The following is a 24911-nucleotide window of genomic DNA, read 5'->3' as shown; positions in this document are numbered from 1 at the left end:
TAAAGCAGAAAACTGTAAAACTTAAAATATGTGCAAACATACACAATTAAGAAGTATGTTTTTTCCAGAGTAAAATGAGCCATGAATTACTTTTCTCCTATGTTGCTGTCATTCACAGTAGGCAGTAGAAATCTGACACAAGTGACAGGTTTTGGACAAGTCCATCTCTTCATAGGGGATTCTCAGCAAGGCTTTTATTCTTTAGAAAGATATTCCCTAAAAGGGATTATACAAAGATGCTGGCCAGCTTCCCTGCTCGCTACACAGTTTTTGGCAGTTGGACAGAGCACCTGCCATTCACTAAGTGCTTTTGAAAATAAATATATCTCTGAGAATCCCCTATCTTACTATTTCAAACAAACACAGAACATTGATATCGCGCTTTTCTCCTGGCGGACTCAAAGCGCCAGAGCTGCAGCCACTAGGACGCGCTCTACAGGCAGTAGCAGTGTTAGGGAGACTTGCCCAAGGTCTCCTACTGAATAGGTGCTGGCTTACTGAACAGGCAGAGCCAAGATTCGAACCCAGGTCTCCTGTGTCAGAGGCAGAGCCCTTAACCATTACACTATCCAGCCACGTATTTGGCCACAAGATGGCCACAGTCAAAAAGTCCTGGAAGCGAAAGACTTTTTTTTTCTGCAGAAAGACCGCAGCCTCTGATAAGAGGCCGTCGTTTTTTCTGCCAGGGACATAGATCAATGAATGGGAACTATATTCCCATTCATTGATCTCGGGGCTAACGGCAGGCGGCAGGAGCGTGTGCGGGAGCGTGCGTAATCGGCGGCGTCGCTGCAGCAGCACATTCTATCTGGATATCCGTCCAGATAAACTTAAGTTTTTAAGTACAATGTAATCTAGTATCTTTACAGGTGAAACTCGAAAAATTTGAATATTGTGCAAAAGTCTATTTATTTCAGTAATTCAACTTAAAGGGTGAAACTAATATAAACTAGGAATCCTTTGCAGGTGTTTTGGCTGAATTAGCTGATTAGAGTCTGACACTTTGAGCCTAGAGTATTGAACCTTTTAACAATATTCTATTTAGTTCAGATTTTGATTTTTGATTTGATTTTTCCTAGGCTATAAGCCAAAATTATCAACATTATTTCAAATAAAGGCTTGAAATATCTCGCTTTGCATGCAATTAGTCTATTTCATATATTAGTTTCACCTTTTAAGTTGAATTACTAAAAAAAATGGACTTTGGCACGATATTCTTATTTTTCCGATTTCACCTGTTTGTTTTTTCTGTTATACGACCCAGTTTAGGAGTTGTCTTGTAAAAAAATAAATAAGAGTTTTCAAAGAAAAAAAATTCTGGAGATCTAAATAACATTTTTATTTTCTGAGTCTGATGGGGTTTGGAGATTAAACATTAACAACTTGTGGGGCAGCTGGGAAGGTGTTATGAATATGGAGCCTTCTGGGACTGTCCCGTGTAAATTAAATGCATGCGATAGTGCAGAAGGTGAAAAGCTGTTATAATTTCAATACTTTGTGAACTGATCACAAGGAGTTAGATGTGTGAACTGGTTCTTAGTGAGCATTTCTCACCTGGGTTTTCTGGGTCTGCTCCTGTTGATAAAAAAAAGAAGACAAGAATAATAAAATAATATTAAAAGACAGATTAGTAAAGATGCACTCATAAAACAAAACATTGAAACTATTTCCTTAAAGAGAACCCGAGGTGGGATTTAATTATGTTAGTGGGGCACAGAGGCTGGTTGTGCACACTAACACCAGCCGCTGTTGCCCCATGGTGTGCCTCCATGTCCCCCCTGCGCGCCGCTAACCCCCCCCCCCCGCAGTGCTAGCGACACACAGCGTGTCACCAGCACGATGTTTACCTATGCGCTGTCTGTCAGCGCCGCTCCCCCGCCTCCTCCGCATCGGCGCTACCCGCCCGCGTCACTTCCCTCCTATCAGCGGGAGGGAAGGGACACGGGCGGGTAGCACCAATACGGAGGAGGCGGGGGAGCGGCGCTGACAGACAGCGCTTAGGTAAACATTGTGCTGGCGACACGCTGTGTGTAGCTAGCACTGTGGGGGGGATAGCGGCGGGCAGGGGGGTCGTGGAGGCACACCATGGGGCAACAGAGGCTGGTGTTAGTGTGCACAACCAGCCTCTGTGCCCCACTAACATAAGTAAATCCCACCTCGGGTTCTCTTTAAGTTTAACCATTTGAAGAATTCTGACACATTCCGTATTTTGATGCAGTGTAAGGCAGAACTTCTAAGCACACACTATTACAAATAATACATTCTGCACAGGTGATTTATGAGGCTTGAATGAATTACATCCCCCAAAAATACAGATAGGTTCATTGGCTTATCTCTAAACGGTTCTAGATAACAATGAACATATGAATATGGGAGGGATTAGATTGTGAGCTCTTCTGAGGACAGTCAGTGACATGACTATGTACTCTGTAAAGTGCTGCAGAAGATGTCAGTGCTATATAAATACATAATAATAATATGGTAGGACATTAGACCAGGGGTGCCTCTAGTCATTTTGTCACTCCAGGCGAGAAAACCTGTGGCGCCCCCCCCCCCCCCCCCAAGCCCGTCCCCCCCAGGAAAATAATCATAATGCAGCATCGTTTCACCAGAAAATAATCATAATGCGGCAGTGTTTCATCAGAAAATAATAGTAATTATCGTAATTCAGAATCGTAATTCACCAGAAAATAATCGTAATGTGGCAGTGTTTCACCAGAACATACACTTATTGCAGCAGCAGTTCACCGGAAAATATTCGTAAGGTGGCAGCGTTTCACCAGAAAATACACTTATTGCAGCAGCATTTCACCAGAAATTAATCATAGGGCAGCAGCGTTTCACCAGAAAATAATCGTAATGGGGCAGCGTTGTCAGAAAATAATCGTAATGTGGAAGCGTTTCACCAGAAAATACACGTAATCCGAGCAGAGGGAAAGAGTAGAGAGGGAGAGGCAGCATAAGATGTAAGAGGGGGGTAGAGGAACAGAGAGGGGGAGGGATAGACAGCATAAGATGGAAGAGGGTGCAGAGGAACAGAGAGGGGTAGAGACAGCATAAGATGGAAGAGGGGGCAGAGGAACAGAGAGGGGAGAGGGAGCGACAGCACTAAAGCACAGGTTTACAGCTTTACCAGCCTACAGCCTAACCAGCTTTCAAAGAAAACTCTAGTATCAAAAGAGCAGGGCACATTCTAGCAGTTATAACAGTACTGGGAGTCTGCACACAAGACAGGAAGTGTTCTTAGCAGCCTGCCTGCATACCTTCTCTTCTGCCTGTGCATGCAGCTTATCATCTCTGGAGTAGTGATGGGTCGTTCGCGAACGAGCCGGCTCTAAGAGCCGGCTCTTTGCTGCGAACGACAAGAGCCGGTTCTCAGTTTTGAAAGAGCCGATGCCTCAGCCGCCCCACACAGCTCTGCTTTGCTCTGCAATAAAGGGCGCTGAGGCATGTTGGGAGATGTAGTCCTCCTCTTGCAGCTTGTAGGAGTGTATGGGGCGGAGCAGAGCCGTAGCAGGAGGTATTGCCCCAGTCCGGGGCTTTTACTCCGATTCTGAGTGGTGTCTAGTGACATTTAATGAAGAGCCGATTCAGAGCCGTAAGAGCCGGCTCTTTAATGGGAGCCGATTCAGAAGAGCCGATTCCCATCACTACTCTGGAGCAGAAACTTCCCTTCTCCCGGGCTGTGTTGCTGTCTTGTGCGGGGGCGGGGCTCCAACACGGACACATCACATTCTTCTCTCTGTGACTGCATCTGTCCCCTGGCTGTCTCGCTCCAGTGTCTGTGTGCAGCCAGTGACACAGGTGGGGGGTCAGACTGTCGGGGGCATAAGCTGGCTGGCCGCTGGCTCCTGGTTTGACTGGCATGGGGCGGAGTTAAAGACTGGGCCACACGAGGTAAACACTTTACCTGTGTGGCTACTGAGAAGAAGGGGCACGGCTTTAAAGAAGGAGCCTGGCAGAGAAGAGCAGTATTGATTGCTCTATTGGCTGGGGAGAAGTGGAGGTGGAGGCACTGCTGAGCACATGGTAGCGTGCAGAGCACCGGGGACTGAGTCGGGAGATAATATAATATATAAAAAAAAAAACATGGTCACGGTAGCAGCGGCGGGGGAATGCGCCTCACCACCTCATGGCGCCTCACCACCTCATGGCGCCCCAGGCAACCGCCTATACTTGCCTGGTGGGTGAGACGCCCCTGCATTAGACTATGACTATGGTAGGGATTTGATTGTGAGCTCCACTGAGTTCAGCCAGTGACGTGACTATGTACTCTGTAATGTGCTGCAGAAAATGTCAGTGCTATATAAATACATAATAATAATATAGGAGGACATTAGACTATGACTATGTTAGGATTAGACTGTGAGCTCCTCTGAGGGCAGTCGATGACATGACTATGTACTCTGTAAAGTGCTGCAGAAGATGGCAGTGCTATATAAATACATAATAATAATATGGTAGGACATTACACTATGACTATGGTAGGATTACATTGTGAGCTCCTCTGAGGACAGTCAGTGACATGATTATGTACTCTGTAATGTGCTGCAGAAGATTTCGGCTCTACGTGTATATAAATATTAAATAAATGCATCAGAGAGAGGGCAATACATAAGCTTGGCAGATAAGCTTTTTTTCCCCAGGCTTTTACAAAGGATAAGGGGACATGATTAGCACATGGAGAAAATATATTTTTTCGATTTAATTGGCCCAAGCCGTGTAAGGTTTTTTTTCTGCCTTCCTCTGGATACACTGGGATACATTAGGATGTGGTACAGAAATGCACCTAATTTTTTTATCTGGTTGACTTTGATAGACGGATGTCTTTTTTCTTTGCTGGGCTAGCTAGGTGGTTTACTAGAATTTTCGAAGACTGGAGAAGGATGAGAACCTAAGTTTACCTACTAATCTGGCCTGCATTTTTTAAAAACTTCCTCCCTTTAGGATGAAAAGCTAATTGGAACGCTAACCTGAAAACCAAGCCTGGATGATAAAAATGTAGAGAATAATCGGTCGGGGATTTTAGTTACAGGTACTTACTCGCAATGACAATTCTTTTGGAATAAATCTAAGACAACCGTTATTTATTACAGAAATGTCCTACCTGTGGGTCTGACAGCATGAATGACTGCTTTCCTAAGCATATAGTAAGGATTTAACTGTCCCTCGGAGTGGCTTACATAAAATCCCCTATATAAAATCAGATGTGTATATGTGTGTGTGTGTGTGTGTGTGTGTGTGTGTGTGTGTGTGTGTGTGTGTGTGTGTGTGTGTGTGTGTGTGTGTGTGTGTGTATGTGCTGCGATCATTCGAAAACACCTTGATCAATTTCCATTAAACTTGGTATACAGATCCCTTACTACCTGGGATGATATGTTCTGGGGGACTCGCGTCTCCCCTGCACACCTGGGCGGAGCTACAAACAGCCAATAATATTTCACCCATTCAAGTCAAGGGGAAAAATGTAAAAGCTGCCATTCTCACAGTAATCAAGCCAGAGTCCCCACACTTGGCACAGTTGGTCACTGAGGCCTCAATTCACGAAGCTTTATCAAACACTTTATCGAACGTTTGATAATTTACCTCATGGTTGAAATCTAATTTTGAATTCACTAAGGTGTTATATATTTATTGAACGTTTTATCTTAGTGACCAAGGTTAAAAAAGTCAGGAAAAGTGGGCGGAGCATAAAACAGCCAAATAAGTTTCAGCCATCCATTTTAAATGAGAAAATGTAAACTGCAGCAATTTTTACGCTATTAAGGGCAGGGTTCTCAAAGTTGGCACAGTTGGTCACTGGGTGACTGGGATTAGTATTCAGAAAAGTGGGTGGAGCCTACAACAGCCAATCAAAATTCATCTATTGATTTTCAAGGGAATATTTAAATTGCTGCCATTCTTACACTGTTAGTGGCAGAGGGCTCTAACCTGGTACAGTCAGTCATTGGGTGACTAGGGTTCAAATTCAGAAAAGAGGGCGGGGCCACAAACAGCCAATCAGATTATTTCATTTCAATGGGAAAATTTTAATTATTGATGCCAAGGACCCCAAACCTCGTAAACTTAGTCATTGAGTGACTGTGTCAAGATTAGAAAAGTGGGCAAAGACAACAGCCAAATACATACCCAAGCAACGACGGGTCTTTTGCTAGTCTTTTATAAATCCTCACTGGGTCTGGTGAGACTTAAAGAGAAACCGTGACCAAGAATTGAACTCCATCCCAATCAGTAGCTGATACCCCCTTTCCCATGAGAAATCTATTCCTTTTCACAAACGGATCATCAGGGGGCGCTGTATGGCTGATATTGTGGTGAAACCCCTCCCACAGGAAACTGTGAGGACCATGGTCCTGGCAGTTTCCTGTCTGTGAACCTTGTTGCATTGTGGGAAATAGCTGTTTACAGCTGTATCCAACTGCCAAAAAAGCAAGCAGCAGCTACTTCCAGTGACATCGCCTGCCAGCAGTAAAAATGTCACCATGTGGTAAATGTCAGAAAATCAGGGAGAGGAAAGCTTTTACAATGGGCAAACACTGACTAAATCATGTATACATAATTATTGCAAACATTAAGCACTTTTTTTATTCCATTATTTTCACTGGAGTTCCTCTTTAAAGGAACACTATCACAAAAAAAATTATAAAATGAAAATATATACAAATAAAATGGACATTTCTCGAATACAAATAAAATGCACCATAAATTACTTTTCTCCTATGTTCCTGCCACTTACAGTCATTAGTAAAAAGTTAAAAGATCTGACAGCTTTTGGAGTAGTCAGAATTTTCATGGGAGATTCTAGGTATTACGTTTTATTCTTTACAAAAGCACCCCCTGGAAGGGATCTATACAAAGATGCCTGCCAGCCTCCATTCTCATTTGCACATTATTTTGACAGTTTGTATGAGTTTCAGTAAGTGCTTTCGTAAATAACAAAATACCTGTGAATCCCCCATGAGGAGATCGTCCAAAACCTGTCAGATCTGTCACATGTTCAACACCTACTGTAAGTGACAGCAACATAGAAAAAGGGTAATCAATAAATTGCATTTTACTCTGGGAGAAAGTTACATTTTATATGCATGTATTTTAAATTTTGCAATTTTCTCACGATAGTGGGCCTTTAAAGGGGCCACCAAAAGATGACAACTTTGAATTAATCTAGGCCTCCTTTGCACGGCACTGTTCCCCAGCCTTAAGGCAGCCATACACTGGTCGATTGCCAGCAGATCAACCAACAGATAGATCCCTCTCTGATTGATTGAATCTGATCAGAGAGGGATCTAATGGCTGCCCATACACTGCACACCATAACTGGGACAAGGTCCTCCAGCACCCAAGGCTGAGACACCACAGTGCGCCCCTCCATCCCTCCCACCCCAGCCGTCACACACTGATTGCTATTAGACTAAGAGGCTCCCCAGGCCCAGGGCCCCCAACACCTTAATCTCTAGTTATCTGGCTGCAGCCACTGCCATGTATTCCCTTTTCTTATTTCTCTTTGCTTCAAACATGATAGGGGAATGATAGCTGAGTGAGTTGTGCACCCCCTCCTACACTGCGCCCTGAGGCTGGAGCCTCTCCAGCCTCTGCCTCGCCCCCGCCCTGTGCCCCTTCCTACACTGCGCCCTGAGGCTGGAGCCTCTCCCGCCTCTGCCTCGCCCCCGCCCTGTGCCCCCTCCTACACTGCGCCCTGAGGCTGGAGCCTCTCTTGCCTCTGCCTCGGCCTGGCACTGCTGCACACAGATTTTGAATCAATTTTAGCATGAAATCAATTCACAACCTGTGGAACTGCTGCTGCCACCCTGCCTCGCCACCCCTGCTCCCACAGCCAGCTGCAATACATCACCTGTCCGCCGGCGCGCATCCCCTGGTCCCCGCTGTCCCTTCTCCCAGCGTCCTCCTTCATCTCCTCTTCACTTCCTGTCCCGTCCTGTGACAAGCGGAAGTTCAAACAGTTGAGCGCCCCCTACTGTTTGAACTTCGACTTCTAAGTTTTCACAGGACGGGACAGGAAGTGAAGAGGAGATGGAGAAGTAGGCCAGTGGGAAGAAGTGACAGCAGGGACCCGGGGACTCGCGCCAGCTGGACAGGTGATGTTGTATTGCTACATCTGTCATCACTGAATCAAACGCTGCTAATGACGCGCTTTCCGCCTGGCCAGATCATTGATCAACTGAATCGATTAATTTGGGGTGGAAATTGGTGGATCACAGTCAACATTTGCATTAACTATTTCACAACAGATTTGATCACAGTGATCGAATCTTCCGTATTTCAACGGCAAATCGGTGTAGTACCTTTAGTCAACCTTACAAAGTAATTTCTTGTTTGATGATTGTGACTTTGTGAAGCTTAGCTCATTTTACTTTTCCCTTTATTTACACCAGAATTCTATCTCTGGAACTGCCTGTTTGAGTTTTAGAAAAAGTTTATTTTTAACATATTTATTGATACATGAAATATAAGTGATTAAGAAAGAAAAAACAACTCACCTGAAACAAACAGAAAAGTTGCTGTATGAAAACAAATGAAAAAGTTATTAGTATATTGGTTCTAGATATTAAAGAGGCCCTGTAGTGACATATAGCAGATTGCAGTAAATTCTATAGGATACCGACTTTTATGATAATTAGTCCGGGTTCAGCATCAAAAACACTTCCTATAGCTATAAATTGCTGTATATTGGCATGTGACAGAGCCCCGCCCTTCCAGTGATGCTTAGCCCAGGATGATTAGATATGCAGAATCCCCCATCCCTGAGAGGTATATTTTCTACTGGCTTTAGAGCTCTCAGTAAACAAACATTCTGCAGAGATCACCTGGCTGTACTAAAGATGTTGGGAATAAGGAAGAGGAAAGATTATACAATGAGCAAACACTGACTAAATAATTTATAAAGGAATATTGTAAAAAAAAAGAAGCAATTTTATTAATTACAATCATTTCACTACAGTTCCAATTAATAGTAATTAATTAATTCTAAACAAGTCTGGGCACAGGGATCCTCTGATCTCCTGGTTTTAACCAGTTCAGGACCACAGGCTGCCCCCACCCACCCCCCGGGGACCAGGCTATTATTTACAATTCAGTGCCCTGCAGCTTTAACTTTAACACAGTCATGAATCTAAGGCTACTTTGATATTATACACATTGTGAAATGTGCGTTACAATATATTATGCATCTACTATAATTCACATTGTTATGCATCTTCATCCTCTTCCACTTTTCACGTGCACTTGCAAAAATGTGTGCAGAAATCCATTAAAATATACTCATGTGAAGTGGCAGGAGGAGGCAGAACTGTGCGCAGTAGCTCTGCCTCTTGCTGTGTCGATCACCGCCTCTCCCCGCCCCTCTGCTCATTCAGCCCTCAATTACTCCTCCCCCTGATGCGCTCCCCGGTGCCTGTGACTGTGAGACTCCTCCTACAGAGCGAGTGAGTCAGACTGCTGCAGAGAGGGAGAAGCTGCAGGATGCGCAGAGCTGGACTCTGGGGAGGCAGGCAGGTGCTTAACATTATCATAAGTTAGCCAGGCTGGAGCAGTGACCTGGAAACAGGAAGAGGGGTCGAGGTCATTTTATTCAGGAAGTCCTAGATTTTTAAAAATGTAATTATATGAAAGCCAGAGCACTCTGAGCGGCGGTAAGAGGGGGGGACAGCATCCTAAAAGTAAGTGCCTTTCAGAAATGTAATTAAAAAAATAATAATAATGTCACTTCAGACTCTCTTTAACCACTTTACCCCCGCGCGTACGTATTTCTCCGCCCCTTTTTCCATCCTTTAAAAACCAGGGACGGAGAAACACGTACTTTCCGCGTTCCCGACGCTGCCCGCGCTCCCGCTCGTAAACACGCCGCCCGCCGCTAGTAAAACCGCCGCCGCCCGCTCGCCCAGAGATCAATGAACGGGAAAATCCATTCCCGTTCGTTGATCTAAGCCCCGCAATGATCAGCTGCTCTCCTATGGGCAGCGCGATCATTGTGAGAAGAAACTCACGTGTCCAGCCTCCTTATTCTTCCTCCAAGCTTCCGGAAGGAAGCTTGGAGGTCGCATTAAAACAAAAAGTTACTGTGGCCATCTTGTGGCCAAATAGTAAACTACACCCTACACATTTTTCACATACAAATAAATGACTTTTACACATAAAATTAACTCATTACCTCCCACACTCCCCATTTTTTTTTTTGTAATTAAAAAAAAATTAAAAAATTTACAATTAAAAAAAATACATAAATAGTTACCTTAGGGACTGAACTTTTTAAATATTTATGTCAAGAGGGTATAACACTGTTACTTTATAAACTATGGGCTTGTAATTAGGGATGGACGCAAAACTGAAAAAAATGCACCTTTATTTCCAAATAAAATATTGGCGCCAAACATTGTGATAGGGACATAATTTAAATGGTTTTATAACCGGGACAAAAGGGCAAATACGTTTCATGGGTTTTAATTACAGTAGCATGCATTATTTAAAAACTATAATGGCCGAAAACTGAAAAATAATTATTTTTTTCCCCACATTTTTCCTATTTTCCCATTAAAACACATTTAGAAAAAAATAATTCTTGGCATAATGTCCCACCTAAAGAAAGCCTAATTGGTGGCGAAAAAAACAAGATATAGTTCATTTCATTGCGATAAGTAATAATAAAGTTATAGACGAATGAATGGAAGGAGCGCTGAAAGGTGAAAATTGCTCTGGTGCTCAGGGGGTAAAACCCCTCAGTGGGGAAGTGGTTAAGCAAACAAATTAATAAAAATATCAAACAATGATGCAAAATGAACCCAACGCAAGAGGGATTTAGTGAAGCATGTTCGATTTAGTTTAGTACAAAAATGTACGTGGAGTTTGAGGGGAAAAAAATGTAAGTGGCTTCATGCTATGTGGCCATACTTGTGCATGCACAGTATGGCCACCCTTATACATGAAGAAGAGCATGAGTGCTACAAGGAAGAGGGTCGCGGCCACCGGCCAGCAGCAGTGGGTCAGGGAGGACATGAGAGACCTCTGAACTGTCCAGAGGCTTACATCTACTTCAGTAAATAACGAATAACACCATTCACTACAATGCAGTAGAGTGAACAGGCCTATAGAATTGTATGAGTAGTGAGTTGACATGCAGAATCATTCCGCAATGCAACTAACGCTTGGTTCACAGTGGTCAGTTGCATAATGCATGCGTCATGAGTGTGAACTGCAATGGAGATTGGACCCAGACTTCCAACCACTGGTACGCAGATCTATGCCCTTCAAAACTTCACTTAACAACCAGGGGCATAGATATGCATACCTGTTTATTTACAGGCGCGCTCCCGTTCGCCTCGGCCGCCATCCCACCGACCTGTGATTAGCGAATGGGAACAAGTGTTCCCAAACCCAATCAAAGTGCCTGCAATGAATGAAAGCCGGCATCAGTGAGATGCCGATGTTCATTCGCAAAGTGAAACTAAAATACACATGCTGTACACAACACTTCCTGTGTACTGTGAACAGTACACAGGAAAACAGTGTGGCAACATCTTGTAAAAATACAAAAAAGTAAAAATACTCTCCTATACACTATAATGTATTAAAATAAATACAGTTTTTTAGTGATTCATTCAAAGCCCCCATGCAGCAAGTTGGAATAACGCAATCAGTTACAACACAGTACTTGTGAAAAGGCCCATAGAAATGTATGGGCAGTGAGTTGACTTGCAGAATTATTCTGAAACACAACTGACCACTGTGTGAACTTGCCCAAAAAGGAAAAAAAATATGACAGCCTCCATATCCCTCTCACTTCAAGTGTCCCTCCAGCAGGGCCGGATTTGTACTCTTTATCCGCCCTTGGCCACTGTCACCAACCGCCCCCCTTCAGTATAGGTAGTGAGTTGACTCCTCCCTCCTTCCCTCTAGTATTATAATAATAATAATAATAATCTGAACATTTATATAGCGCTTTTCTCCTGTCGGACTCAAAGCGCTCAAGAGCTGCAGCCACTGGGACGCGCTCAAGAGGCCACCCTGCAGTGTTAGGGAGTCTTGCCTTGAACTCCTTACTGAATAGGTACTTGACCTAGTCAAGATTCGAACCCTGGTCTCCCATGTCAAAGGCAGAGCCCTTAACCAGTACACTATCCAGCCACTACTAGTATAGGCAGCCAGATGACTCCTCCCCCCTTTCCCTCCAGTATAGGTAGCCAGATGACTCCTCCCCCCTTTCCCTCCAGTATAGGTAGCCAGATGACTCTCTTAATTCCTCCCCCCCCCCCTTCAGTATAGGTAGCCAGCTCACCTTCACACTGCAGCAGCCATCAGAGTCACTCATTTCTCAGCTCATCTCCAGTGCAGAAGCTTCCTCTTTCCGTATCCAATGCTGCCCAAGTCCATAGCCGCCCACCACAATGCAAACGTGCACAGAGAGCAAGGTGGCTGCTGCACAGGCGGCTAGTAGCAGAGTACCGAGGTCAGGCGCTCGCCTGATCGCCCTGCATTGCAGGATTTTCAAGCTTGCAAATACTGCGCCAGTTTAGCCTGCTGCTTTGGTGCCCTTCCTCCTGTGGTGCCCTAGGCCATGGCCTAGGCGGCCTTGGCCTAAATCCGGCCCTGCCTTCCAGGAATGCATATTTGTTACAAGTAAGAAATAAATCTCATAAGCTGAGCTCATATTCAATTCACTTTTTCTCCCAAGTTTTCTCCTAGGAGATTTTTTTTTTTCTTCTGTTTAAAATAATTTTTTCAACACTCAGCAGTTTTATCTATTACAGAATATTTTCTTGCTTGTTAATGGCTTAGAAGGCATTTTACTGGCAAGGTTTGAAAATAACTCAGGAGAAAAGTTAATAGGGTACAAGCCTATAATGCATTACAGCTATATGACATCACTACAGCCTGGAATATAGAAACCTCAGAGGGAAAATAGCAACAGCATCTCCAGTCGGGTTTACATTATGGATATTAGCAGCATTACACATGAGGATAGTTAACCCATTCAGGTTCCGTCGTTTTCACGTGAGAAATGTTCACCTCCCATTCATTAGCCTATAACTTTATCACTACTTATCACAATGCACTGATCTATATCTTGTTTTTTCCGCCACCAATTAGGCTTTCTTTGGGGGGTACATTTTGCTAAGAGCCACTTTACTGTAAATGCATTTTAACAGGAAGAATAAGAAAAAAATGGAAAAATTCATTATTTCTCAGTTTTCAGCTATTATAGTTTTAAAATAATACATGCCTCCATAATTAAAACTCGCGTATTGTATTTGTCCATATGTCCCGGTTATTACACCGTTAAAATTATGTCCCTATCACAATGTATGGCGACAATATTTTATTTGAAAATAAAGGTGCATTTTTTCCATTTTGCATCTATCACTATTTACAAGTTTAAAATAAAAAAATATAGAAATATTTCATCTTTACATTGATATTTAAAAAGGTTAGACCCTTAGGTAAATATTTACATGTTTTTTTTTTTATTGTAATGGTTGTTTTTTTTTATACTAAACATTTTATTTGGGTACTTTTGGGAGGGTGGGAGGTAAACAATAGATTTATAATGTAAATGTGTGTTAATTCTTTTTTTTTTTTTTTTCAGGTGTAGTATTACTTTTTGGCCACAAGATGGCCATGAGTTTGTTTACATGACGTCACTCTAAGCGTAGCACGCGATTAGAGTGACGCATCGGGAAGGAGACGGCCAGAAAAAGCACAGCTTCCGAGAGAAGCTGTCGCTTTTTCAGCGGGGGAGAGGAATCAGTGATCGGGCTCCATAGCCCGATACATTGATTCCTTGGCTACCGAATCCGCGGCCGGGAGTGCGCGTGCACGCTCACGATCGGCCGCGGGAGCGCGCGGTAGCGCGCATGGTTCCTGGACGTAGAAACTACGTCCAGGAACCAAAATAGGTTAAAGTGAATGGGAACCGCATTTAAAAAAATGAGACAGATACTTACCCAAGGAGAGGGAAGGCTCTGGGTCCTATAGAGCCTTCCGGCTCCTCTCCTGGTCCCCTTGTTCCAGTGCTGGCTCGCCCGGTAGCAGTATTTGACTAAATTAGTCAAATACTGCTTTACCCAGCCGTAGGAGGCTTCAGAAGTCTTCAGGGAGGCCGAGTGCTCCTGAAGAAGGGCGGCCCTGTTCTGCTCCTGCGCAAGCACGCTCTCTTGCACTCTTACGCCTGTGCAGTATGGAGCCGCACGTCTTCGGGAGGACACGGCTCTCGAAGACTTCCAAACACCCTTTCGGTGCGGGATTGAAACGGGGGGGGGGGAGCCAGCACAGGATAGAGAGCATCGAGAGAGGAGACGGAAGGCTCTATATGACCCAGAGCCTTCCCTCTCCTTAGGTAAGTATTTGCTTCATTTGTTTTTAAATGCGGTTCCCATTCACTTTAACAGTGAGGTAATGGTATATAATGTACAGGTGAAAGCATAATAACTCTGGTACATTGAAATATTCAACGTGACATTTAAAGTGACATTGAATTGTATGTGTAGTACAGCTAAGAAATAAAACATAACTAGATAAGAAAAGAGTATCATATTTTTATTTTCAGTTACAGTTATATAGCCTTTATATATATATATATAACATTGCATTCTCTAATATTTGCAATTTAAAAACTTCACTCATTTTAAACTATGAAACAGAGCAGAGCTTTGAACTTCCCTGCAGTAAAATCTTATCTGAAGTTATCTTTCACTGTTTCTTTGATGTATAAGTACTTCAGAAAATAGCACTGTAGCAGACCAAGTTTGGTCGGAGAGCTCAGAGAAGCTCTTTTGCATAGATAACAAGTAAAGTTTCTTAAAGGGGCACTACAGCGAAAAACTGTAAAATGTAATATATGTGCAAACATAGACAAATAAGAAGTAAATTTTTTCCAGAGTAAAATGAGCCATAAATTACTTTTCTCCTATGTTGCTGTCACTTACAGTAGGTTGTAGAAATCTGACAGAAGTGACAGGCTTTGGACTAGTCCATCTCTTTATAGGGGATTCTCAGGGATATATTTATTTTCAAAAGCACTTAGTGAACGGCAGTTGCTTTGTCCAACTGCCAAAAAACTGTGTAGAGAGCAGGGAAGCTGACCAGCATCATTGTTTAGATCCTTTTTAGGGACTATCTTTATAAAGAATAAAAGCCTTGCTGAGAATCCCCTATGAAGAGATGGACTAGTCTAAAACCTGTCACTTCTGTCAGATTTCTACTGCCTACTGTAAGTGACAGCAACATAGGAGAAACGTAATTTATGGCTCATTTTACTCTGGAAAAAATGTACTTCTTATTTGTATATGTTTGCACATATTTTATATTTTACAGTTTTTTGCTGTAGTGCCCCTTTAACTCTTCCTGTACTGAAAACAATACTAGGTTCAAATCTTTACTACTAATGTTGTATTTCTTAGCTGTACTGCACATACAATTCATTATATCATAAGTTTATTTTCACTTCAGATTCCCTTTAAAGGGGCACTATGGCGAAAAAATTGGAAAAAATGTAAAATATGTGCAAACAGAGACAAATAAGAAGTATGTTTTTTCCAGAGTAAAATGAGCCAAGAAAAGAATGTGTGTTTCTAAGACAGGACAATGCTATCTATGAATGCTGGTGATTATCAGAATGTACGCTGAGTTCATCACCAGCATTCATAGATAGCATTGTCCTGTCTCAGAAACACACATTCTTTTCAACAGATTGGACAGATTTTTACATATAACATTGAACAACTCATATGATCGCCTACTATGCAGTGTACTGTACAAATATTACCTAGTCCAGATATATGTATAATAAAGAAATGTAAGATGACATTAAAAAAAAAAAAAAACTGTCTTGAAAAATTTGAGCACATTTTAAGTACTGTTTGCCAAATTCAAAACTTGCCATGACAACATAAGACAAATGTACGCAACAAACTAACGTATTCCATAGTAGAAAAAAAGAAAAGAAAATGACGACAATAAAATAAATACCAGAGGTATAGTAAAGCACCGTTAACGCCTAAAGCATACATTATGAATACACTACTTACAAGCTAGGATCACCAGCAGAAAGACAGGCATTTCCCTTATGGAAGGCCACACAGAATGACAGGTTTCTGCTTCTGAGGGCAAAAGATAAAATGGATTTTGACTTCCTGTTTTGCAGGAAAAATGTTGTTGAGTTTATTGGGAAGGTGCAGAGAGGTCACGTGGGTACAGAAAGTTCACATGATGATAAACAGTTTCCAGAAGCATATCGCATTACAATATATAATAGATTCAATCTTAAATATATGTTTTAGTATTGCTTTACTGCTACCCTTGTTACAGTGCAGAATAGTCATGTGCTCATCAACTTTTTAAAATTTGAAATGTAACCACTTCATGACAAGCAGACTTATAAAAACGTCCTGCTAGAGCCTCTTAGCGGCTCCAGGAGGTTTTATAAGTCAAACAGTGCTGCTGCTGCTGTGCGCGTGCACGTGCGCGCTCCCACGTGCTCGTGCATGTGCGTGCACGTGAAAATAGTGAAAGAAAAACACCAAAGAAAAAATATACCTTTAATTCCAAATACTATATTGTCACCATACTTTGTATTAGGGACATAATTAAAATCTTGTAATAACCAGAAAAAATAGGCAGATAAAATGTGTGGGTTTTATGCACAGTAGGAGTGTTTATATTAAAACTATAGGAGATGAAATTGAAGAAATAGTGTATTTTTTTCCTTGTTTTTCCCTTTAAAATGCATAGAAAATAAAGTACTTACCGAAAACAAATATCATCCACAAAAAGCCTAATTGGTGGTGAAAAAAACAAGATATAGATTATTTCATTGTGATAAGTAGTGATTAAGCTATTGGCAAATGAAAGGGATGAGCACTGAAAGGTGAAAATCGCTCTTGTCCGTTAGGGTAAAAACCGATTTGGGGTGAAGTGGTTAAATGAGGATTTTGAACTAACTAGAAACCTTTAGGGCCCTTTCATACTGCGGCACAGGGCAATGCAAGTCTATGGGGACTTCCACAATGCCGCGGTCTGGTGCGAAGCAATGGAATTGACATTTTTGCTGCATCCCTGATGCTCAGATAGACTTTTGTTACCGCGCAGTTATTCATCGAGCTGCGGCGATCTGTGGCGGACTGGAAGTCATGTAAGTCTGTAGCGACGCATTGATGTTAAAAGTGATGGCGGTGGAGTGGCGTACATGCGGAAACATATTTTTTACAATACACTTTCATGCACTTCCGTATTTCCGAAACAGGAAGTGAGAGCAAGCCAGCATCACTTCCTTTTTGGTTTTCGGCCAGAAGGGGATTGCCGTGTATTAATGCAGTAATCTCCAATGGCCTGTTTTTGGCAAGGCAGTGCCACTCCATAGTCTGAAACCGGCCTCAGGGATGGTTTACATTTATCACTGCTAAAAAAAAAAGCATTCAATTTTTCTCGGTCACGATTCTGTGATTTTTAATTTTTTTTGTACAAACTTTTGTGTGCGGATTTGAAAAGTTTAAATGCATTTGTATGTGAAAAATCACAATGGGAATTTTGCATGAATACCAAGTATGGTATTTTTATTTTTCCCGACACGCAAACTCAGGGGCTGCAGCATTGTTTAGATTTCTGAGGCGTTTCTGCCTCATTGTTAAGTATAGGAAAGTGGAAAACCGCTCTGAAAAACGCCAGATCAGAGTGGTTTTCTTAGCCTTTTTGTTACAGAAGCTGTTCAGTTACAACTCTACTGTAATTAAATCTAAAAAAACGCTACACCAAAATGCTCCAAAAAAACTCTAGGCATGTTTAGAAAATCGGTTTAAACATGCCTAAAATCGCTCAGGAAAACCGCTTCAAAACCTCTAGCGTTTGCGGATCCGCTAGCGGTTTTTGGTGTGCACTGGCCCTTTCTGTGTTACCATTGTATTGAAGCACAAATCAAACACACACGAAAAAAGAAGACGTTGCTTTTGAAGATTCATATAAGTGCAAACCCTACCTTAAAGTGACATGAAACTCCATATTAACTGAAAAAATAATAATACCGTAAATGACTTATGTAGCTTAGCTATCGTGTTATTTGTAGTATTCACTGTCCGATTTAGGAGAAATGTGACATGAAAAAAATAATAATATTTCTGCTGGTTTCCATCTTTAATGTTTCTTTCTGATGCTTAAAGTGACATCACTTCTGCCTGTTTCTTTATTTTTTCAACCTAGATCACTGTTAATTTTCCTTTCCTACTGCTACGGCTTACTGTCTCTCCCACATCACCTAGACAACAGGCTTACATCACTGTGTAAACTATTCAAAGAAAAATGGGGATTCAATTACCTTCTGGTCATAGCGTCCTTATCTTATCCGAAATAGGAAGCTTTCTGTAATTTGCTTGCTGAGATAAGTTTTTGCTGTATCTAAAAACAAAACATCCCACAATTATGCTGGCAGTACACAGTTTCTGCAATTAGGCAAGGGCCCTCAAAGTCATGTAAAAAGTTGTTGTTATTATTATTTTATAACGCGCCAATATATTCCTGGCAGGATTCAATCAGAAACATCTGATCTGCATGCTTGTTCAGGGTCTATGGCTAAATGTATCAGAGGAAGATGGTCATCAGGACAGCCAGACTATTGCATTGGTTAAAAGGAAATAAATGTCATCCTCCATACACCCCTCACTTTCAGTTCCCTTATTTTTTAACTATTTCCGGACCAGCAGGCTCTGTCCCCTTAAGGACCAGAGACTGCTGGTACAAACAAAAAACAGTGCTTACCAACAAATTTTTGCGCAGTCCCGCCATTCTCGTCGATTACCCCGCTCGCTCATCGCCGCAGGCACCTCTCTCTGCCGTCGCTATGACGGCAGGGCGCTGTGTGCCGGTCAGGAGCTGCTTTCATTGGCTCCTGACCCTGTCAATCAATGTAAGCCAGTGGGATTGGCTTACAGTAATGAAACGGCCAGGAGCCAATGAAAACGGCTCCTGACCGGCACACAGAGCTCTGCCGTCATATAGATGGCAGAGCGAGTGATCTGAGGTGGGGTGAAAGTAGCGCGATCGGCAGGAGCGGCGCAACCGCACGGCAACGGGTTTTGAAAGTTACGTCCTGTCAGATCAGATCCGCACTGCCACATGCAGGACGTAACTTTCAACTGCGTCAGTCCTGTAGCGGTTAAATTATTTTAATCTGGCAAATACTACATACAAAAATAAATAATTTTCAAAATCCACATTGTTTAGAGTGCCCTCATCTTCTTTGAATTGCAAGTTTTGTAAGTACAAGGAGGTACTAGGGATGGTCCTGATTAGGATAACTCATGGAGAAGCATGTGATCAGTTTGATCAGCTGATAGATCTGTAAGGCCCTGATTTGCTGTGATGACTGGTTTAACACATGATCAGGACCAGCAAATCAGAACCTTACAAATCTCTCAGCTGATCAAACTGATCACATGCTTCTCCATGAGTTCTCCTAAGCAGGGCCATCCCTAGGAGGTACTAGGTTCTCTCCTAGTTACACTGCTTTTTATATTTTAAAGAGACTCTGTAACAAAATTTTGAGCCTTATTTCTTCTATCCTATAAGTTCCTATAGCTGTTCTAATGTGATCTGTCTTACTGCAGCCTTTTCTAGTTGCACTGTCTCTGTAATAATCTTATCTTCTCTCCTCTGTCGGCTCTGTCGGGCTGAGGCTGGAATGTGCAGCACTGCTTGTCATTGGCAGAAGCTATTCACACCCTCTCCACGCTCTGCATGAGTCACACAGTGAGCTGTTCTCAGGCTATCACACTCTGGTTAGAAGCCATGTTTTCTGTTTGTAAACACTAGATAAAACTGGCAATTACAAGCCAGGATTGCAGCAGGGAGTGGCAGAAACAGCACAGAGGGGCCCAGGAGAGCATAAGGAATAGAATGGTATGTTTTTTATTGTAAGAATTTTACAGTACAGATTCTCTTTAAATGTTTCTTTCCAGTAGGACACTTCCTGTTGTAATAGGTTTCTTTCTGTTCAGTAAAGATAAGTGATACAAATTAGAGACCAGGGGCCATATGCAATTCACTCTTTCACCTGAGTTTTCTCCTAGAATATATTTTTAAACTTGTCAATAAAATGCCTTTTTAAGCCATCGAAAAGCAAGTAAATACTCAAAATAATTTTGATAGTACTCTTTCACCTACTTTTTGGTACTTTTTTAGTTGAAAAGTGCTGAAAAGTTATTTTAAATCAAAGATGAAACATTATCTCCTGGGAGAAAAGTCAGGGGAAAAAGTGAATTGCATATGGCCCCAGGGCCCGTATGCAATGAACTTTTTCTCCTGATTTTTCTCCTAGGAGATCATTTTTTCTTTTCTATTAAATTAACTTTCCAGCACTCAGCAATTGAAAAGGTATCAAAAATTAGGTAAAAGAGTACTTTCAAAAATATTGATTTTTTTTTTGCTTGCTGGTGGCCTAAAAGGCATTTTATGTACAAGTTTAAAAATATCACCTAGGAGAAAACACAAACTGCATATGGGCCCTGGGCTTATATATGCAATTTACTTTTTCTCCTGAGTTTTCACCTGGATGATATTTTCACACCTTGCCAATAAAATGCCTTTTAGGCCACCAGCAAGCAAGAAAATACTCAAAATAATTTTCTTAATACTTTTTACCTACTTTTTGGTACTTTTTTGACTATAAAATGGAATGGCAGGCCCGGATTTACGTCACAGGAGCTTATAGGCACAGATGTCCTGGCGTCATAGCCTTCGCCTCCATGAACCTACAAAGCACCTCTGAACTGCACCACAGGTGTGCTGGCTGCCCAGCTGTCGCTCCTACCTTACTTTCCTTGCCCGTCATAGGTAGCTACAGGTGCCCCTTAGCGTTGGGTAGCCAGAGCTATCTTCATCATTAAGTAGCTAAAGGTTGCCCCAAGTATTAGGTAGCCAGAGGTGCCCCCGACTGAAGGGAGATCCGGTCAGTGGAATGCAGAGACCCGGGTGTATAACCTCTCATTTACACTCTCATCAGGACTCTGCATAGAGAAGAAGGGAGGGAAGCAATAGGGGAGGGGAGTGAGCCGTCTCTCCATCATAGGCGCCTGTAGGCATGTGCCTACATTGCCTTATGGTAAATCTGGTCCTGTAAAATGGTGAAAAGTTATTTTTATTAGGAGATAATTTAGGAGAAAAGGTTAACTGCGTTTGGGCCCTGGGTCCTTTTTCAATACCCCTTTTAGGAGATCACTTTTCATCTTCTCTTTAAAATAACTTTTCTGAATTCTGCAATTGAAAAAGTACCAAAAAGTAAGTAAAAAACTACTATCAAAATTATTTTGAGTATTTGCTTGCTTGCTGCTGGCTTAAAGGGCACTTTCTTGACAAGGGCCCATATGCAATTAACTGTTCTTCCTGAGTTTTTTCCTAAGTGTAATTTTCACGCATTGTCAATAGAAGGCAAGAAAAATGCCAGTAAGCAAAAAAAAAAATAAATAAACAAAATCAGTTTTCTAGTACTTTTTAACTACCTTCTTGGTACTTTTTCAATTGCAAAATGCTATAAATGTATTTTAAAGAGAAAATAAAAACATATCTCATAGAAGAAAACTCATGAGAGAAAGTTAATTGCCCAAGTCTGGAGATTTCACTTTAGTAACATCATAGACATCATACTTTACTGTGGCTTTGGATCAATGCTCTTTGTTGCTAACAAATCATTACCAAAAATTTTAAATGCTTCTTTGTTACATTTTAATTTTTTTTATTTAAAATTTTCAAGGCAAAATAATAAATAAAAAAATATAATTAAAAACCCACAAACACTATACAAAAAAAAGTGTACCCGAGGGGATATGTGGCATGATGAGATAATAAACATGTATGTACAGTGCAAAACATATTAATAACCAGGCTGTTTTACTTGTTTTAGTTGGCTGTGTGAAAGGGTTCATTTCTAGGCGTGGAAGTGACAGCTTCTGTCTTGTCAGTAGCTTGTCGGGAATATAGTAAACATCACTGATAAGCAAATTACAGCCATACATGTTTTCCTGGCAGAATACAACTTCTGAGGGCAGGGAGAGATAAAATACATGGACTATTGACCTTTTTCTAACTCTGGGACATTTAAAGTGGACCCAAACTAAAAATACAAGATTTCAGAAATAAAATCTATTTTCTAAATTATAATAATAAATAGCAGCCTTTTTTCAGCTGCATGATGACAAATATAAAATATTTTACATTTATTGGAGGAACCCCTCCCTTCCTTTCATATTGCCGGGACAGAATCCGGCAGACTGGTGGAGTAGATGGTGTCCAGCAAAGGAGGAATTGCTATTGGCTGCCACCTGTATAACCCTAGTTATGCAAAGAGGAGGGTGAAAAGCAGGCACTGAAATGCTCATAGGCTTGAAGGAGTGTTTATTTATATTTGTATGTGTCAGAGGTGTGCAACTAAATATTTTGAATAAAAAAAATGTTTGGTTTGGGTCCGCTTTAATAGGCTGCCACTGACTATGCACCTTAAAAAAAATCAACCTACTTTGTAAATGTTTAAATATAAAAGAAAACCCTAGGATACTTAAAAAGTCATGTTTAGGAGTAGGAGGATAAATATAATTGTTTATCTCATCAGTTAAGTTTTCACCTTGGATTCACTTTAAAGTGGCATGAAACCCAGCATTTCTTCTTTGCTCTAAAAGATTATTTAGAGCATATTATATACTACCACCATTTTGTTTTGCTAGAACAGAATTCAACTAGTTAAACACGGGACTACCAAGCTCCCTGCACGGAAAGTTGGACGCATCCGAACTGGAGTTAATGTTATCTTGTGTTTACTTAATCGTATCAAGTGAGGAATGTAAACACTTCTCTGACTGTGCAGACACTCCAGAACACAGACAAATACTCAGAAAGCATTTCTGCATACATTACAATATGAATAAACCAGTTAAGAATAAAATGCAATGGCAGCTCACAGAGCAAAAAACATTGTACTTTGGGAACTTGTAATTTCTAAATTAATAATAATACTTATGCACAAAAGCAAATATGATAACTGTATGGGATATAAAAAGTAGGAACACATGTTTTTATTGAACATAATGTCAGAGTTTTATACCGCTTTAAGTGCAGTCTGTACTACAAACCCTCTATAACGTGTTGATTAGTCGATAGGGAAAAATTTTAAAATATTAGTACATTGATAAATTACAAACATTTGTAATAGCTCTAATTTAATTGACTAAAACAGTACAAAATCTAATAAACAGATATAATAAGACACACTATATTTACTTTAAAATTGATTGAAGACTAATAGCTATATACTATACTAATTGCCTATAATGACATCTAAGCTGATATATTTTTGTAAACTAAGAAATACTTTTTTAATATCGAAAAAAGAACACAGGAATAGAAGAAAAGCGTGACCCGTAGATTGTAACTGATACAGCAATGTACTAATAAAGTGCTGAATGGACACAACATTTAACTGCTTTCCTGTATGGCTTTCCTGCTGTAAGCAATTTTCTCAAAAACACTTGAACAGACAAGAAGAAAAAAAACAAGGATGAGTGATAACCTTATTTACAGATACAAAAGGAAGTGTATGTGGAAGTGTATTATCCTACTGATAGCAGCCCCCAAAAATGATTGAAATTATACTGCTAGTTCTCTGCAGCACAGGCTCTCAGCATGCGCTAACTGTGCCACATGGGTACGTACAGTAATATTATTTTATAGTATTATTTTTTATTTGTATCGGGGCAACATCTTTCATAGTGCTGTACAATACATAGTACAAAGTAAATAGTGAGTAGCATAGATACATAAGAGATTCAATACTGTGTACAATCAGGAGATCCAGCAATACAGTTACAAATCACATAGTCACATAGTTATTTGGGTTGGAAAAAAGACATACGTTAATCGAGTTCAACCAGAGAACAAAGTACACCACCAGCCTGCTCCCTCACATATCCCTGTTGATCCAGAGGAAGGCGAAAATACCTTAAAAGGCATGGTCCAATTAGCCCCAAAAGGGAAACAATTCCTTCCCGACTCCGGATGGTGATCAGATAAAATCCCTGGATCAACACCACTGGGCATTACCTAGTAATAATAGCCATGGATGTCCTTCAAAGCAAGGAAAGCATCTAAGCCCCCTTTAAATGCAGGTATAGAGTTTGCAATAACTACTTCCTGTGGCAATGCATTTCACATCTTAATCACTCTTACTGCAAAGAACCCTTTCCTAAATAAATGACTAAAATGTTTTTCCTTCATGCGCAGATCATGTCCTCTAATCTTTTTTTTGAGAAGGCCTCGGGACAAAAAGCTAATACGCCAAGCTTTTATATTGCCCTCTGATGTATTTATACATGTTAATTAGATCCCCTCTAAGGCATCGTTTCTCTAGACTAAATAAACCCAGTTTATCTAACCTTTCTTAGTAAGTGAGACCTTCCATCAATTTTGTTGCTCATCTCTGCACCTGCTCTAAAACTGCAATATCTTTCCTGTAATGTGATGCCCAGAACTGAATTCCATATTCCAGATGTGGCCTTACTAGAGAGTTAAACAGGGGCAATATTATGCTAGCATCTCGAGTTTTTATTTCTCTTTTAATGCATCCCAAAATTGTATTAGCTTTAGCTGCAGCGGCTTGGCATTGAGTACTATTATTTAACTTGTGTTTATAATACCTAATTACATAGTTGATGTGTGGTTTTAGACATCACGAATAGTGGTGCATGTTCATATGATAAATTACAGCAGTAACCAGTTTACAATGAGTGTTGCTCTTGAATTTTCACCAAAGCCATTTTCACATGAAAAATGGCATTTTTGATTTCAAAACTTTTTTTTTGCAAAAATACATTGTATTATGTCAATATGGCAAATTTAAAATTTTTACGAAAAATAATGCAAAAAAGAAT

The 24911-nt window shown here is 41.0% G+C and overlaps 1 protein-coding gene across 1 annotated transcript in view; it reads right to left on the bottom strand.

Moving 5' to 3' along the window:
• Positions 1–16081, bottom strand: part of LOC137532039 (Fc receptor-like protein 5) — a 136767-nt gene extending 120686 nt beyond the window's left edge. Inside the window, exons 1-3 of the mRNA XM_068252140.1 lie at positions 16038–16081; positions 8499–8519; positions 1555–1575 (exon numbers count right to left, since the gene is read on the bottom strand). Of these exons, the coding sequence (XP_068108241.1) occupies positions 1555–1575; positions 8499–8519; positions 16038–16068 (73 nt within the window). The 5' untranslated portion in view covers positions 16069–16081. The remainder of the gene's footprint in view (positions 1–1554; positions 1576–8498; positions 8520–16037) is intronic.
• Positions 16082–24911: the final 8830 nt, after the last annotated feature.

The sequence above is a fragment of the Hyperolius riggenbachi genome, chromosome 9 (assembly GCF_040937935.1).
Source record: "Hyperolius riggenbachi isolate aHypRig1 chromosome 9, aHypRig1.pri, whole genome shotgun sequence".
Classification (NCBI taxonomy): Eukaryota; Metazoa; Chordata; class Amphibia; order Anura; family Hyperoliidae; genus Hyperolius; species Hyperolius riggenbachi.
The sequence above is the reverse complement of the archived record's forward strand: the minus strand, read 5'-3'. Positions and strand labels throughout refer to the sequence as shown.